General features: G+C 49.1%; 1 protein-coding gene across 1 annotated transcript in view; it reads left to right on the top strand.

Annotated features, from left to right (window-relative positions):
* Window positions 1-1,354: 1,354 nt before the first annotated feature.
* Window positions 1,355-14,620, top strand: part of USP44 (ubiquitin specific peptidase 44) — a 53,046-nt gene continuing 39,780 nt past the window's right edge. The window contains exons 1-2 of the mRNA XM_075344816.1: window positions 1,355-1,495; window positions 7,531-9,027. Coding sequence (XP_075200931.1) covers window positions 7,597-9,027 — 1,431 coding nt within the window. The 5' untranslated portion in view covers window positions 1,355-1,495; window positions 7,531-7,596. The remainder of the gene's footprint in view (window positions 1,496-7,530; window positions 9,028-14,620) is intronic.

Raw genomic sequence — 14,620 nt, 5'->3', positions numbered from 1 at the left:
GCATAGACTTACATTAGTGCCGTATTGTACCGCAGATTTAGCCGATGCGGCGGCCGGATGAAACGTTGCCTGGCACCTTTTTTGTCCGGCAAAAAAAAAAAAAAAAAAAACGCATCACGCCACATCCAGCCAATGCTGCACGATTTGCAATGCAAGCCTATGGACGCCGCATGCGGCATCCTGCGGTAAAAACCGCATCCGGCAGCCGCATGCGTTTTTTTCCACTGCGCATGCTCAGTAGCCTGCCACAAGCGACAAAAACCGGACAAGCCGCATGGAAAAAACTTATGCAAAGGATGCAGTATTGTTGCCGCATCCGTTGCATAGGTTTTAGAGCCGGATTGGCTGGCTATGCTAAAACCGAAGGTGTGAAAGCAGCCTAACCTGCAGCCTGGAGAGGGGGTTTGTTGGGTATACGCCAGATGGCAGCCACCATCCAGACTTCACCCCTTTGGGACGTGGTTAGGTCAGCCCACCTCTCACCAGGGACCCACATGTCGGGTGCCAAGATATGACCCAGAAGGTCCCAATTTCTTCTCCAAGTGTCCCGGGATCCCCCGTATCTCTCAGCTACTGACTTGTTTCCTGCCCTTGGCTCACAACCGTGGCTTCTTGTGTCTGTTGCTCCACCCTCACTAACCCTTTCCTGGCCCACAGCACCAGGGAAGCGGCCGAGCACTCCGGGGCCATCTTGTGGCCATTTACCAAGATACAGTTCCACAATAATCGTCCAGGTTACAGTCTGCAGATCTGGGGTGGGCCGAGCCCTGCGCCCTCCTACAACCACACAACCAGCGCCATTAGCACTATGTGTTTCCCTATTAATGTGACTAGTAAACGTATTCAGAGGATAGGAAGCATTTATTGCAGCCAGTTACTGACATGGATTGTGAAGGGGCTCTGCATCACCATCAATCCACATTAGAAACCGCTCCAAATGCGCTGAATTCCCTATTGATTGCAATGGGAACCCACCTTGCTGCTTGCGACTTCTGCAGCTCTGTAACATACGGAGGTTTTGGCTACATATAAAAAATGCCGTGTGCGAACATAGCCTTCAGATCCAAAGTAGAAAACAGTCAGTACATAGCTACACATAGCGGTAGTGAGGAATCGCCGCCCGCGGTACCGCGCTCTGCTCCGCTGTGTGCACCGTCACATACTAGGCAGGCAGCCGCTCCAGCACCGCAGGAGATCCGATCCCTCATCTAACATGGCGCTGACAGTCTCACTTCACACGCCTCCTTTGCCTTCTGCACCAATCAGAATGCCGGCTTGTTGTTGCTCAGCTCAGGCCCCACCCACCGCAGCGGCAGTACTGCTTAGTGCCCGGATTGTGTCCCCCCCCTCCCTTTGGCCGTTCTCAGACGTCATCCTCCTCGTCACAGTCCAGAAGGAGAGAGCAGAGCGGCGGGCTGAGTGAAAGCCACTCAGTGTTATTGTTGCCGTGCTCCCCGTCTCCCTCCGTCCCGGGCAGCTGCCATACGTCTGCGCGGTGAGTGCTCCTTGTGTCCCAGCAGCGGCTCCAGCGGACAATGGTACCGACGTGCTCTCAGCTAGTGCGGCACATGTCACCCGGCCGCTCCGGCTGCTGGACAAAGCCTGTGAGGGCACATGTCACCCGGCCGCCCTGGCTGCTGGGCAAAGCCTGTAGAGGGCAGATTTCTGCTCATACACAGCTCCGACAGGCAGGGAGTCTGTGGAATAAAGTTCTGGTGGTGATCGGGCAGATCTCCCCGCGCGGACTGCTCCTGTGCCCGTCTTCCGCTGTCACATCATTAGGCTGAGGCATTACAGGGGATTTGTATAGAGCAGGGTAGGGCTCACAGGGACCCTGTAAGAGCTGGCGCTAGGGCAGTGCTCACAGGGACCCTGTAAGAGCTGGTGCTAGGGCAGTACTCACAGGGACCCTGTAAGAGCTGGAACTAGGGCAGTACTCACAGGGACCCTGTAAGAGCTGGCGCTAGGGCAGTACTCACAGGGACCCTGTAAGAGCTGGCGCTAGCGCAGTACTCACAGGGACCCTGTAAGAGCTGGCGCTAGGGCAGTGCTCACAGGGACCCTGTAAGAGCTGGTGCTAGGGCAGTACTCACAGGGACCCTGTAAGAGCTGGAACTAGGGCAGTACTCACAGGGACCCTGTAAGAGCTGGCGCTAGGGCAGTACTCACAGGGACCCTGTAAGAGCTGGCGCTAGGGCAGTACTCACAGGGACCCTGTAAGCTGGCGCTAGGGCAGTACTCACAGGGACCCTGTAAGAGCTGGTGCTAGGGCAGTACTCACAGGGACCCTGTAAGAGCTGGTGCTAGGGCAGTACTCACAGGGACCCTGTAAGCTGGCGCTAGGGCAGTACTCACAGGGACCCTGTAAGAGCTGGTGCTAGGGCAGTACTCACAGGGACCCTGTAAGAGCTGGAACTAGGGCAGTACTCACAGGGACCCTGTAAGAGCTGGTGCTAGGGCAGTACTCACAGGGACCCTGTAAGAGCTGGTGCTAGGGCAGTACTCACAGGGACCCTGTAAGAGCTGGCGCTAGGGCAGTACTCACAGGGACCCTGTAAGAGCTGGCGCTAGGGCAGTACTCACAGGGACCCTGTAAGAGCTGGCGCTAGGGCAGTACTCACAGGGACCCTGTAAGAGCTGGTGCTAGGGCAGTACTCACAGGGACCCTGTAAGAGCTGGCGCTAGGGCAGTACTCACAGGGACCCTGTAAGAGCTGGTGCTAGGGCAGTACTCACAGGGACCCTGTAAGAGCTGGCGCTAGGGCAGTACTCACAGGGACCCTGTAAGAGCTGGCGCTAGGGCAGTACTCACAGGGACCCTGTAAGAGCTGGCGCTAGGGCAGTACTCACAGGGACCCTGTAAGAGCTGGAGCTAGGGCAGTACTCACAGGGACCCTGTAAGAGCTGGTGCTAGGGCAGTACTCACAGGGACCCTGTAAGAGCTGGAGCTAGGGCAGTACTCACAGGGACCCTGTAAGAGCTGGTGCTAGGGCAGTACTCACAGGGACCCTGTAAGAGCTGGAACTAGGGCAGTACTCACAGGGACCCTGTAAGAGCTGGTGCTAGGGCAGTACTCACAGGGACCCTGTAAGAGCTGGTGCTAGGGCAGTACTCACAGGGACCCTGTAAGAGCTGGCGCTAGGGCAGTACTCACAGGGACCCTGTAAGAGCTGGCGCTAGGGCAGTACTCACAGGGACCCTGTAAGAGCTGGCGCTAGGGCAGTACTCACAGGGACCCTGTAAGAGCTGGTGCTAGGGCAGTACTCACAGGGACCCTGTAAGAGCTGGCGCTAGGGCAGTACTCACAGGGACCCTGTAAGAGCTGGTGCTAGGGCAGTACTCACAGGGACCCTGTAAGAGCTGGCGCTAGGGCAGTACTCACAGGGACCCTGTAAGAGCTGGCGCTAGGGCAGTACTCACAGGGACCCTGTAAGAGCTGGCGCTAGGGCAGTACTCACAGGGACCCTGTAAGAGCTGGAGCTAGGGCAGTACTCACAGGGACCCTGTAAGAGCTGGTGCTAGGGCAGTACTCACAGGGACCCTGTAAGAGCTGGAGCTAGGGCAGTACTCACAGGGACCCTGTAAGAGCTGGTGCTAGGGCAGTACTCACAGGGACCCTGTAAGAGCTGGTGCTAGGGCAGTACTCACAGGGACCCTGTAAGAGCTGGTGCTAGGGCAGTACTCACAGGGACCCTGTAAGAGCTGGTGCTAGGGCAGTACTCACAGGGACCCTGTAAGAGCTGGAACTAGGGCAGTACTCACAGGGACCCTGTAAGAGCTGGAACTAGGGCAGTACTCACAGGGACCCTGCAAGAGCTGGCGCTAGGGCAGTACTCACAGGGACCCTGTAAGAGCTGGAACTAGGGCAGTACTCACAGGGACCCTGTAAGAGCTGGAACTAGGGCAGTACTCACAGGGACCCTGTAAGAGCTGGAACTAGGGCAGTACTCACAGGGACCCTGTAAGAGCTGGCGCTAGGTCAGTACTCACAGGGACCCTGTAAGAGCTGGAACTAGGGCAGTACTCACAGGGACCCTGTAAGAGCTGGCGCTAGGGCAGTACTCACAGGGACCCTGTAAGAGCTGGCGCTAGGGCAGTACTCACATGTACCCTGTAAGAGCTGGCGCTAGGGCAGTACTCACATGTACCCTGTAAGAGCTGGCGCTAGGGCAGTACTCACAGGGAACCTGTAAGAGCTGGCGCTAGGGCATTACTCACACGCACCCTGTAAGAGCTGGCGCTAAGGCAGTGCTGATTTGGGGGTCTCCATTTGCTTTATGGCCCTGATTCTGATTCTGATTGTAGGTCTTGGCAGACTAGATCCGCTCAGTGATGTGTATCGATACTGTGAATGATGGTCAATCGCTGTAGAGCACAACGGGTGACAACTTTGTACAAAACCTTTCCTCCCTTTTTTAGGGTCTGTTTTGGTTGTCGGAGAATGGAAAAACTTTCTCGGAAAGCATCAGCCTCCAGGTGTAGCCAAGGCTGTAGGTATAGGCTGCATTCACATGGCCAGTTTTAAGTGTGGACTGTGAAATCTGTAATGCAGGTCTTCTGATCCTGAACTCAACAGTCGGGGTACTACGAAGCTGTCATGAATATCCATACACGAGCCTAAAACCTGGTCATGTGCATACTGCTTATGAAGAATAAGTTTTGCACTCGTTATTACAATCAAGAAACAGGAGCCACATTTACCCTGGCACATCTTCCTGGAAGTGAAACACTGGTCCTTATGTGTTGGGCCTAAAACTGGCGCAATCCACTAATAAATCTGGTGTGTTTTTAGACTCTCTAAATCCAGAATCCTGGTCCAGTGGGAGGAATAGAGCTGCAAGTGATCATCAATAGGGTTCATAATCATTGAATTGAGCAAAAAAGGTTTAGAGGTCCTTGTTCCATTATCCTTGGATTGTGTGGCCGCTGGAGCAGGGTGTTGTGAGCACTAGTGAGACAACATGCACAGATCACTCTGCAGCAGGCCTACTGATCAGAAGAGGTGCTGGGGTGGAAGCTCACGGCTCAGGTCTTCACCCATCGAACAGGGGCTGGCAAATCTTTTTTGCTGAACTCTATTCATCAGGCTTCTATTATTTTAGTAAAGGCCCTCATATACATTTGATAAGTTGTCTGAACCTCCCGAGGATGTAATGTGCATGGGACCCTCTAACTGCCCTGACATTATTTCAGGGAACATAAGGCCTAAGACACACGGCATGAAAATCGGAGTGAGTGAAATGCGATAAAACATCATATTCCATTTGGACCAAGATTAGCCTGTGTGTCAGCACCCATGAGCGATTATTTTCTCAGCCATAATCGGACCGAGAAAACAATTGCAGCATGCTGCGACTGTAATGTGATCCTGGTTTCTCTCGCACCCATTCTAGTCTATGGGGCGAGAGAAAAATCGCACTGCACTTGCAGGATACACTGGTGAGATAAATCCTTCCCTCCCCTCTTTGCTGGCCCTCCCCTCCTCCGTGCCGGCCCTCCCCTCCTCCGTGCCGGCCCTCCCCTCCTCCGTGCCGGCCCTCCCCTCCTCCGTGCCGGCCCTCCCCTCCTCCGTGCCGGCCCGCCCCTCCTCCGTGCCGGCCCGCCCCTCCTCCGTGCCGGCCCGCCCCTCCTCCGTGCCGGCCCGCCCCTCCTCCGTGCCGGCCCGCCCCTCCTCCGTGCCGGCCCGCCCCTCCTCCGTGCCGGCCCGCCCCTCCTCCGTGCCGGCCCGCCCCTCCTCCGTGCCTCCGTGCCGGCCCGCCCCTCCTCCGTGCCTCCGTGCCGGCCCGCCCCTCCTCCGTGCCGGCCCGCCCCTCCTCCGTGCCGGCCCGCCCCTCCTCCGTGCCGGCCCGCCCCTCCTCCGTGCCGGCCCGCCCCTCCTCCGTGCCGGCCCGCCCCTCCTCCGTGCCGGCCCGCCCCTCCTCCGTGCCGGCCCGCCCCTCCTCCGTGCCGGCCCGCCCCTCCTCCGTGCCGGCCCGCCCCTCCTCCGTGCCGGCCCGCCCTAATGTGTATGGCTGGGTTAAAGGTTTTCTGTCAGCACAGAATGACTGTTCACACCAATTGCAGGCACTCTGTGCGTCTTGGTGGAGCCAAACATTTAAATTAATTTTCCTGCTTGCTTTCTATTTGTCTCTGACCTTTGGCTCTATAAAGCCAGAGCCGTCAATCAAAAAAGAAGGGTGAGAGAGATGGATGAAAAACCAGCAGGCGGGGAGGTGCACTGAAATATTTGGCCAGACCATGATGTACCGAGCATCTGTACTTTGCTTGAACAGTCATTCTGTGCTGACAGAGTCCCTTGAAGTGAGAAATGTGCATCTTCAAAGTGTTACGGTTCCGTCAGAGCCAGAAATATCTTGTGATTTCCACTAGTGATGAGCGAGTGCCACCATGCTCAGGTGCTCTGTACTCGTGATGAGCAGTTGGACGTTTGGATAGGCGCGCCGTGTACCCAAGTATAATAGGAGTCAGTGGGAAACTCAAGCATTTTTCCTGAAGATTTCCTGGAAAAATGCTCAAGCCCCCCCATTGACTCCCATTATACTCGGGTACTCGAGTCGTGCCCATCTGAGCATCCAACTGCTCGTTACAAGTCCAGAGCACCTGAGCATGGTGGTGCTCGCTCATCATTTCCACCTTTCATATTTAGCTTGATGTTACTCAAAATAGGAGCCTGTTACACTCATGACCATAAGGAATACGGGGGCTTTCTCTGTCAGGAGCCTCAGTTGCAGATTCCTTCAAATTTGACAGAAAAATTCTCAACACGCAAACGTAACCTTTATACTTCAGTAGGGTCAATAAGCCACTATTGGTTTCATTCATGATTTGTGACGTTAAGGGAGTATTTTGATAAACTGAAGAATTTTAAAGGGGTTGATTAAGGTTCTTTTTTAAATACAGTCACAAAGCTAGGAAGGCAATAAAGTAACATCATGCCGGTCGCTCGTGTGATCTTTGTGACTTATTCTGCAGTGAAGGTTGGTTGTACCTGTCACGTGCATGGCTGGCATGTCCTCACCGCTGACAGTTCACCAGTAGAAGAGCAGTGCTGGAGTCTTAGGGACTTACCTGATAAGTGATTACATAACAAAATAACATATCTTAGTTCGTGGCCACTTTTACAATTCTTGGACAACCTGTTTACTGGGAGTGAAGACATGATAAAGAATCCTTATATAAAAATAGCACTCGGAACATGTTTATGTGAATGGAGCACCATACAGTAACAGCTGTACATTCCTAAGGATCATCACCATAAAATAGTTGTGTGTTAATCGGTAGAGGCGTTGGATATATGGACAGTATATCAGGCACCTGTCCATGGTGTTTCGTTTTTATAGGTTAAACACCCCAAAAAATAAGGTATTACAGTAAAATGAATACAAAAATAACGAAAGGAGCTGTGGATGTTCCAGAATAATGGGATCGTTGCTAATTATTCGTTGGAGTGCTCAGATGAAGTCAAATGAATAGTGATTCTAATGTGGTACATATCTCTACCTCTGTCTAATTTGTCATTGTTGACTTGCAGGCCAGAATGTACATGCAAAAAGCCTCAGATCTGTCACAGTGGAGCTGACACACCTGAAAATTCAAGATGGATAAATGTAGGCATGTGGGCCGGTTACGGCTCGCTCAGGACCACTCAATATTAAACCCTCAAAAATGGCACTGTGTGGATTGTAATACTACAGAATCTGTGTGGGCCTGCCTGAGTTGTGCCCACGTGGCATGTGGTCGATACATTGAAGAGCATGCACTGCAACACTTTCAGGAAAGCAAGCATCCGATGGCACTGGAGGTGAACGAACTCTATGTATTCTGTTACCTCTGTGATGATTACGTCCTCAATGACAATACCACTGGTGACCTTAAACTTCTACGCAGCACATTGAGTGCAATCAAAAGTCAAAACTATGACTGCACAACACGTAGTGGACGGACTTTACGGTCAATGGTGGCTGTTGATGACTCGTATAGTTCTCATCAAGGAGCTAAAGCACTTCTTCAAACTGAAGACCTCACGTTTACGGCTCTTTGGCATCGAAGACACGCACTCTTGGGGAAAGTGTTTAGATCATGGTTGTCTTTGACCCCAAGAGGTAAACAAAGGTTAGAAGAAGACTGTCTCAGGGAGAAGGCTGAGCAGAAAAGGGAGGAAGCCAGGCAAAGGCGCCAGCTGCAAAAGCACAAATTAAAAGAAGATATGGAAAGTACTCCCCCTAGAAAGAGCTACCGCTTGCAACAGCAAATGCAAACACCGCCTAAGATAGTACCACTAACAATACCGAAAACCCGCCAAAAAACAGTACGTAACAGAAAACGAAAAATGTCACAACCTACCTCTAATGATGTACGTAAAAAGAAATTGAGTGATTCTCCAATAAAAAGGAAGCCCACTCTGACCCCTGGGGTGACAGGACTGAGGAACCTTGGGAACACTTGCTATATGAACTCTATTCTACAAATCTTAAGTCACTTGCACGTGTTCCGGGAATGTTTCTTACAGCTTGATCTCAATCAAACTCAGGAGTTATTGGCAGCCACCACCAATAGAAGAAACAAATCTATGAGCCAAATCTCTTCTGCTACAGACTTATCTAGAAAAGCTAAAAAGCACACAAAAGAGGAGAGGTCTTTGGTAAAGCGCCAAAGCTCTTCATCTGGCCTTAGTGGCGGAGCATCAAAGAGTCGAAACATGGAACTCATTCAACCTAAGCCTAGCTCAACACACATTTCTCTTTGTCACGAATTGCATACTCTCTTCCAAGTCATGTGGTCTGGTAAGTGGGCACTAGTCTCTCCCTTCGCCATGCTTCATTCAGTCTGGAGGCTGATACCGGCCTTTCGTGGATATGCACAGCAAGATGCTCAGGAATTCCTTTGTGAACTTTTGGATAAAGTACAACAAGAACTGGAGACGACTGGGACCAGGTACCCAACCGTGATTCCCAGTTCTCAGAAGAAACTCGTTAAACAAGTCCTGAATGTGGTCAACAACATCTTTCATGGAGAGCTTCTCAGTCAGGTATGTTACCAGCATGCTAGATGGCAGCGTGGGGTGACCATATGTCCTGCTGTGGACAGTCACTGTGATGTCATGGCTTGATATTAATGATGTCACTGATAATCTTGCTGAACATGCTTTTTGAGATCTTTAAAGGCATTTTTTTGTTTTCAGCAAATAGGCAGAGACCCTTTTTTTTTTTTTTTTTTTTTTTTTTTTTAATAATTTTTATGTACTTTATAGAATTCTCTTATATTCTCTGCGTATTTCTCAATAGGAAGCTTCATTTGCTGTCAGGGAGAACATTTCTGAGGTTATGATGATAACTCAGATACATAGGTTATTACAGTGCAGTAATGCCGTGCATGATCTTGATGTGACCGGCTGTTATCTTCTTTTTAAGGACTGTAAGCAAAGATCTCCATATTTGTGAAGATACCATATAGGAAATTGCATATTTTTACACCGTGTCACATTCGTGCTTCTCCTTTAAACTTGAAACTGATCTTAGACCACCGTAAACTTCAAGTTTAATTCATTAGGAAGTTAGTGGTTGCGACAAAATTGTGGCTGTGATTTCTGTTTAACAGAGGTTTCCTAGACTTTGTTATTGATGGCGTATACATATGGGCCATTAATATGAAATCAACCCTCATGGTTTGGTGATAAAAAGATCCGTACAGTTTACCAGGCACAGCTCCATACATTTTATATTAGCTGTACTTGTTACTCTTTTCCATTAGTGGAGGGACAGACGAAGCAATACTGACATGGATGTGATGTGGTCAAAGCCTTTGCAGGTTTTAATTTTGATAAATGGGGGCACAAAGTGAATAGGACTGAGCTTCAATATCCAGCAGAGCTGCAAACTTCAGCACTGTACATGTAAAACGAATGTCCATTCTATAAGCATATTGTCCAGGGCTGGCAGGACGCCACCACCAATCTAAGGCTGCTTTCACACATCCGGTTTTTGCTGAGCGGCACAATACGGCGCTTTCCAGAAAAAACGCAACCTTTTTTTTGCCGCCGGTTGCGTTTTTTTCTGCATAGACTTGCATTAGCGCCGTATTGTGCCGCATGGCCTTGCTTTGCGTCCGTTTTTTGCCGGATGCGGCATATTTAGCCCATGCGGCGGCCGGATGGAACGTCGCCTGGCACGTTTTTTTCTGCAGCGAAAAAACCTCATCGCGCCGAATCTGGCGCGATGTGGTGCGATTTACAATGCAAGCCTATGGACGCCAGATGCGGCGTCCTGCGGCAAAAACCGCATCCGGTGGCCGGATGCGTTTTTTTTTTGCACTGCGCATACTCAGTATCAAGCCGCATCCGTCAAAAAACGGATGGGCCGCATGGAGAAACTTGTGCAACAGATCCGTTTTTTTCGCTGCATCCGTTGCATAGGTTTTTGAGCCGGATTGAGCCTCACTGCAAAAACCGGATGTGTGAAAGCAGCCTTATAATGGTGGCCTACAAGTATACGCCATCAATATCGAATTCCCTATAAATGTAAGCACAGTCCACAATATTCCAGTCTGGTCTTGCATTGAAAGCACTTCTGTTCTCTTTGGAGCGGACATTCAGGGGACTGCCATTCTACTGTATCATGTACACATGTCTCAGCACATGACATGGGTTATGCCTGCAAGGGTTACTTTATCTCCCCTCACTCAATCCAGGATTTAACCTCTGTTATAGGCTATTAAGTGAGCTTAAATCACACCCCGATACAGTCCACACACCCCGGCTACACAGCATGCTTCCACCGCTCATCATACACCTAGGGTGATGGAGTCCCTGAAACATACTACTGTCTGACAGTCAACAGGGTCACACGCTCTCAGTAGGCTGGGGCCACACAGGGATTACTGCGATCACCTCGCATGACACGCTGGCAGTACAGCAGAGCCGAGTGTGATGCGAGTGTCCCTGCGATTGAGGTCCGACCGTGCGAGCGGACCTCAGCTGCGGGGGGGCGGGCTGGCACTGAGGAGGGGTGGGCCAGCATGGAGGAGGAGAGGAAGGGATTTATCTCCCTCTCTCCTCCATAGCTGGCTATTGCCATTCTCGCCCTGCACTCGCGGTACCACCGGTGTGTACTGCGAGTGCAGTGCGAGTTTTCTCTCGCCCCATACTCTTGAATGGGTGCGAGAGAGTCTCGCATTGCACCCGCAGCATGCTGCGATTGTTTTCTCGGTTCGATTATGGCCGAGAAAATAATCGCTCATGGGTGCTGGCACACAGGCTAATATTGGTCCGAGTGGAATGCGATTTTTCTTTTTTATCTCACTCCACTCGCACCGATTTTCATGCCGTGTGGCTTAGGCATAAGGCTATGGATTCTTCAGAGAACACAAGGATCAAACTTATTAACCCCTTAACGACCCATGACATACTGGGTACGTCAGGGATCGTGTGCCGGTAAGCCCCGCCCCCTGCCGCCGGCAGGCAGCGGCGATCCGCGCACATATCAGCTGTTATCAACAGCTGACATGTGTGCCTGCTAGCCGCGGGTGGAATCGTTTCCACCCGCGGCCATTAACCCTTTACATTTCGCTGCCAATATCTGGCAGCGATATGTATATGGGCGGCGCCGCCGCCATGACAGTCACTTACCCCGCCCCCACCGGAAGTCACGTGACATGATCACGTGACTTTCGGTGGTTGCCATGGTAGCACAGGGTTATGTGATGACGCCTGTAGCTAACATGACGCACTTCCTCTCAATGCCGGAATACAGCCGGCATTGAAAGTAAAGCAGCAAATCTGCAGTTCTCAGCTCTGTAGCTGAGATCTGCAGATAGTGCAGAGCGATCGGATTACTGATTGCTATAGCCCCCTAAGGGGACTAGTAAAATAAAAGAAAGTAAAAAAAAAAGTTTTAAAAAATAAAAAAAAATAAAAAACCTAAAAGTTCGAATCACCCCCCTTTCACCTCATTGAAAATTAAAGGGTTAAAAAAATAAAAAATACACACATTTGGTATCGCCGCGTTCAGAAATGCCCGTTCTATCAAAATATAAAATTAATGAATCTGATCAGTAAGCGACGCAGCGGCAAAAACATTCCAAACGCCAAAATTACGTTTTTTGGTCGCCGCAAATTTTGCGCAAAATGCAATAACAGGCGATCAAAACGTAGCATCTGCGCAAAAATGGTACCGTTAAAAACATCAGGTCGAGACGCAAAAAATAAGCCATCACAGCCTCAGATCCCGAAAAATGAGAACGCTATGGGTTTTGGAAAATGGCGCAAAACGTGCACCACTTTTTTTGAACAATCGTGTGAATTTTTTTGAACCCCTTAGATACAAGTAAACCTATACATGTTTGGTGTCTATAAACTCGCACCGACCTGAGGCATCACATAGATACCTCAGTTTTACCATATAGTGAACATACTGAATAAAATATCCCAAAAACTATTGTACGATCACACTTTTTTTGCAATTTTTCCGCACTTGGAATATTTTTGCCATTTTCCAGTACACTATATGGTAAAACTTATGGTTTCATTTAAAAGTACAACTCGTCCCACAAAAAACAAGCCCTCATATGGCAAGATTGATGGAAAAATAAAAAAGTTATGGCTCTCGGAAGAAGGGGAGCAAAAACGGAAAGTGCCCGGGGGCTGAAGGGGTTAAAGTTCTAGGCTTTAATATAAAAATACACTGCTTACAATAAAAAGGTATAAAAGACAAAGATAAAAAAAAAGACACATGCATATGCAAAACAGTTCTAAAATAAAAGGGAGAAAGTAACAGAAATCTCTAAATTTTCTAGTCTTAGTTGCCTTCTGTTTCCTTGGGGGAGGAGAAAATGAGATGTGGAACACCCTTCAGCATAGTCAGGCCCCCATATATGATCAGCTTTCTTTTATGCCACCCAACGTTTCTATATTTGACCCTGGGCTTGTGCTTCCAGGACAGCCTGGATGTTAATATTCCAATATCCAGTCTGTGAATGGCCTGTGGGCTACTTTTAATATGCAAGGTACTTGCCCATAATTTCTTGTTTCTTCCAAACACCCCCTTTCCTATAGTGAATATAAAATCCCAAGCCTGGCCACAAGGGTCCATCTGTCCAGGTTTTGAAGCTCAGTGTCCCAGACCAAGGCGTTGCACATTACACCCTCTGTATTCTCATGGAAACAACCCCTGGTTGTGAGTTCCTGTAATCCAAACCCTATGCCCTTTGTGTAAAGATGGCAGACTTAAACCAGTGTTACTTTTCATGCTGCTGCCATACATTTCCCCTACAGTTATATATTTCCTTACATACTGGTTTTTGGTTCATACATGAAGACCTTAATTAGAAATCCATGAATCGTACGTGTCGTGACCATGTTTTTTATGTGTAAAACGTGCCGATTATAGTCTATGGGGCTTTTCTCATGTCCATGGTTTTTAAGTGGAACCTGAGCAAATCATGGAGATATGTTTTATTAGTCACAGATCAAAATTACCCATAAAAGTATATTGGTCAGTGAATATCACAGATGGATGCCATCCTTGTGCTGTCCATGAGTAACAATGAAATGAGCGGGAGAAGCTTGGTATTTATTTTTTGCATACGAGAAAATTACTGATGAAAATCTGATCCACCCGATGAGACACTGGACATGGTTTGTGTACGAGGAAAATCACTGAATGAGGGCCCGAAGATGTCTGTCTCTGCGTCCTGGAATGTGTGGCCTCCTTTGTGGACAGGTTATCTTTGTTTCTGCCTGTTGTGTGAGGTCTTTTTCTCTTCGGTTATAAGCCATCAGGACATTTTCTAATGGCTCATTGTATGGCATTGTTGCCTATTTGGGCACTTTATAAGGTTGGTTCACGTGGATCTAGTTATGTAGCGTCTTCACTAGAGTGTTTGATAAATTAGGCACCACAGTCTGAAGGATGCATATAACTGGCCTTGTATCTGCTTCTCTGTCCACTCTCCCGCAGGAGTTTTTTTTTTTAACCTTTTCATTGGCAAATGCGCTCAGTGAAGCTTTTTCTTTCATGTTAGAATGGTCATTGAGAAAAAAAAATCCTTTTCACATGCATTGAAGCATAACAATCAAATCCCACCGGGGGCGGCCGACTCAATGCAGTATGCTAGTGATCTCCGGACTCCCCCTTTACTGGGTGCCCTGTTATTGAAGTGCTGCTGGAGGGACGTGCAAGCCCCACTTTCATTTTTGATCCTTAGAACCTTTTATGTGTATGTATTGCATTGGACAATTTGGAACCATCTGATAGACTTTGCCTTATTTGACGTATCAGTACTGGTATGTATCGGGCCCCAGATAATGATACAGCCACATTTTATTGGTCTATGTGAGCAGTGGTTTTACACTCTTGTTGTCACTTATATGTGGGATTTGTACTTTGCTTTTTTTTCCTTTTTTTTTTTTTTTTTATGTCAGGGAATACAGGAGCCAAGATCCCTAGTTATACAAACACATGAAAAATGCTACAGAACTAGTCATACCGGTGTGAAGAACATCATCATGGCAGGAACAAGATTATGATCACAAGCGTACTTCCCAAATATTCCCGTCACAGTAAAAATAATGATCCTACGTAGTTACTAGTCTTCATAATTTTGTTTGTTTTTATTTTATTTTTACG

This window comes from Anomaloglossus baeobatrachus, chromosome 4 (assembly GCF_048569485.1).
Source record: "Anomaloglossus baeobatrachus isolate aAnoBae1 chromosome 4, aAnoBae1.hap1, whole genome shotgun sequence".
Taxonomy (NCBI): Eukaryota; Metazoa; Chordata; class Amphibia; order Anura; family Aromobatidae; genus Anomaloglossus; species Anomaloglossus baeobatrachus.
The sequence above is the reverse complement of the archived record's forward strand: the minus strand, read 5'-3'. Positions and strand labels throughout refer to the sequence as shown.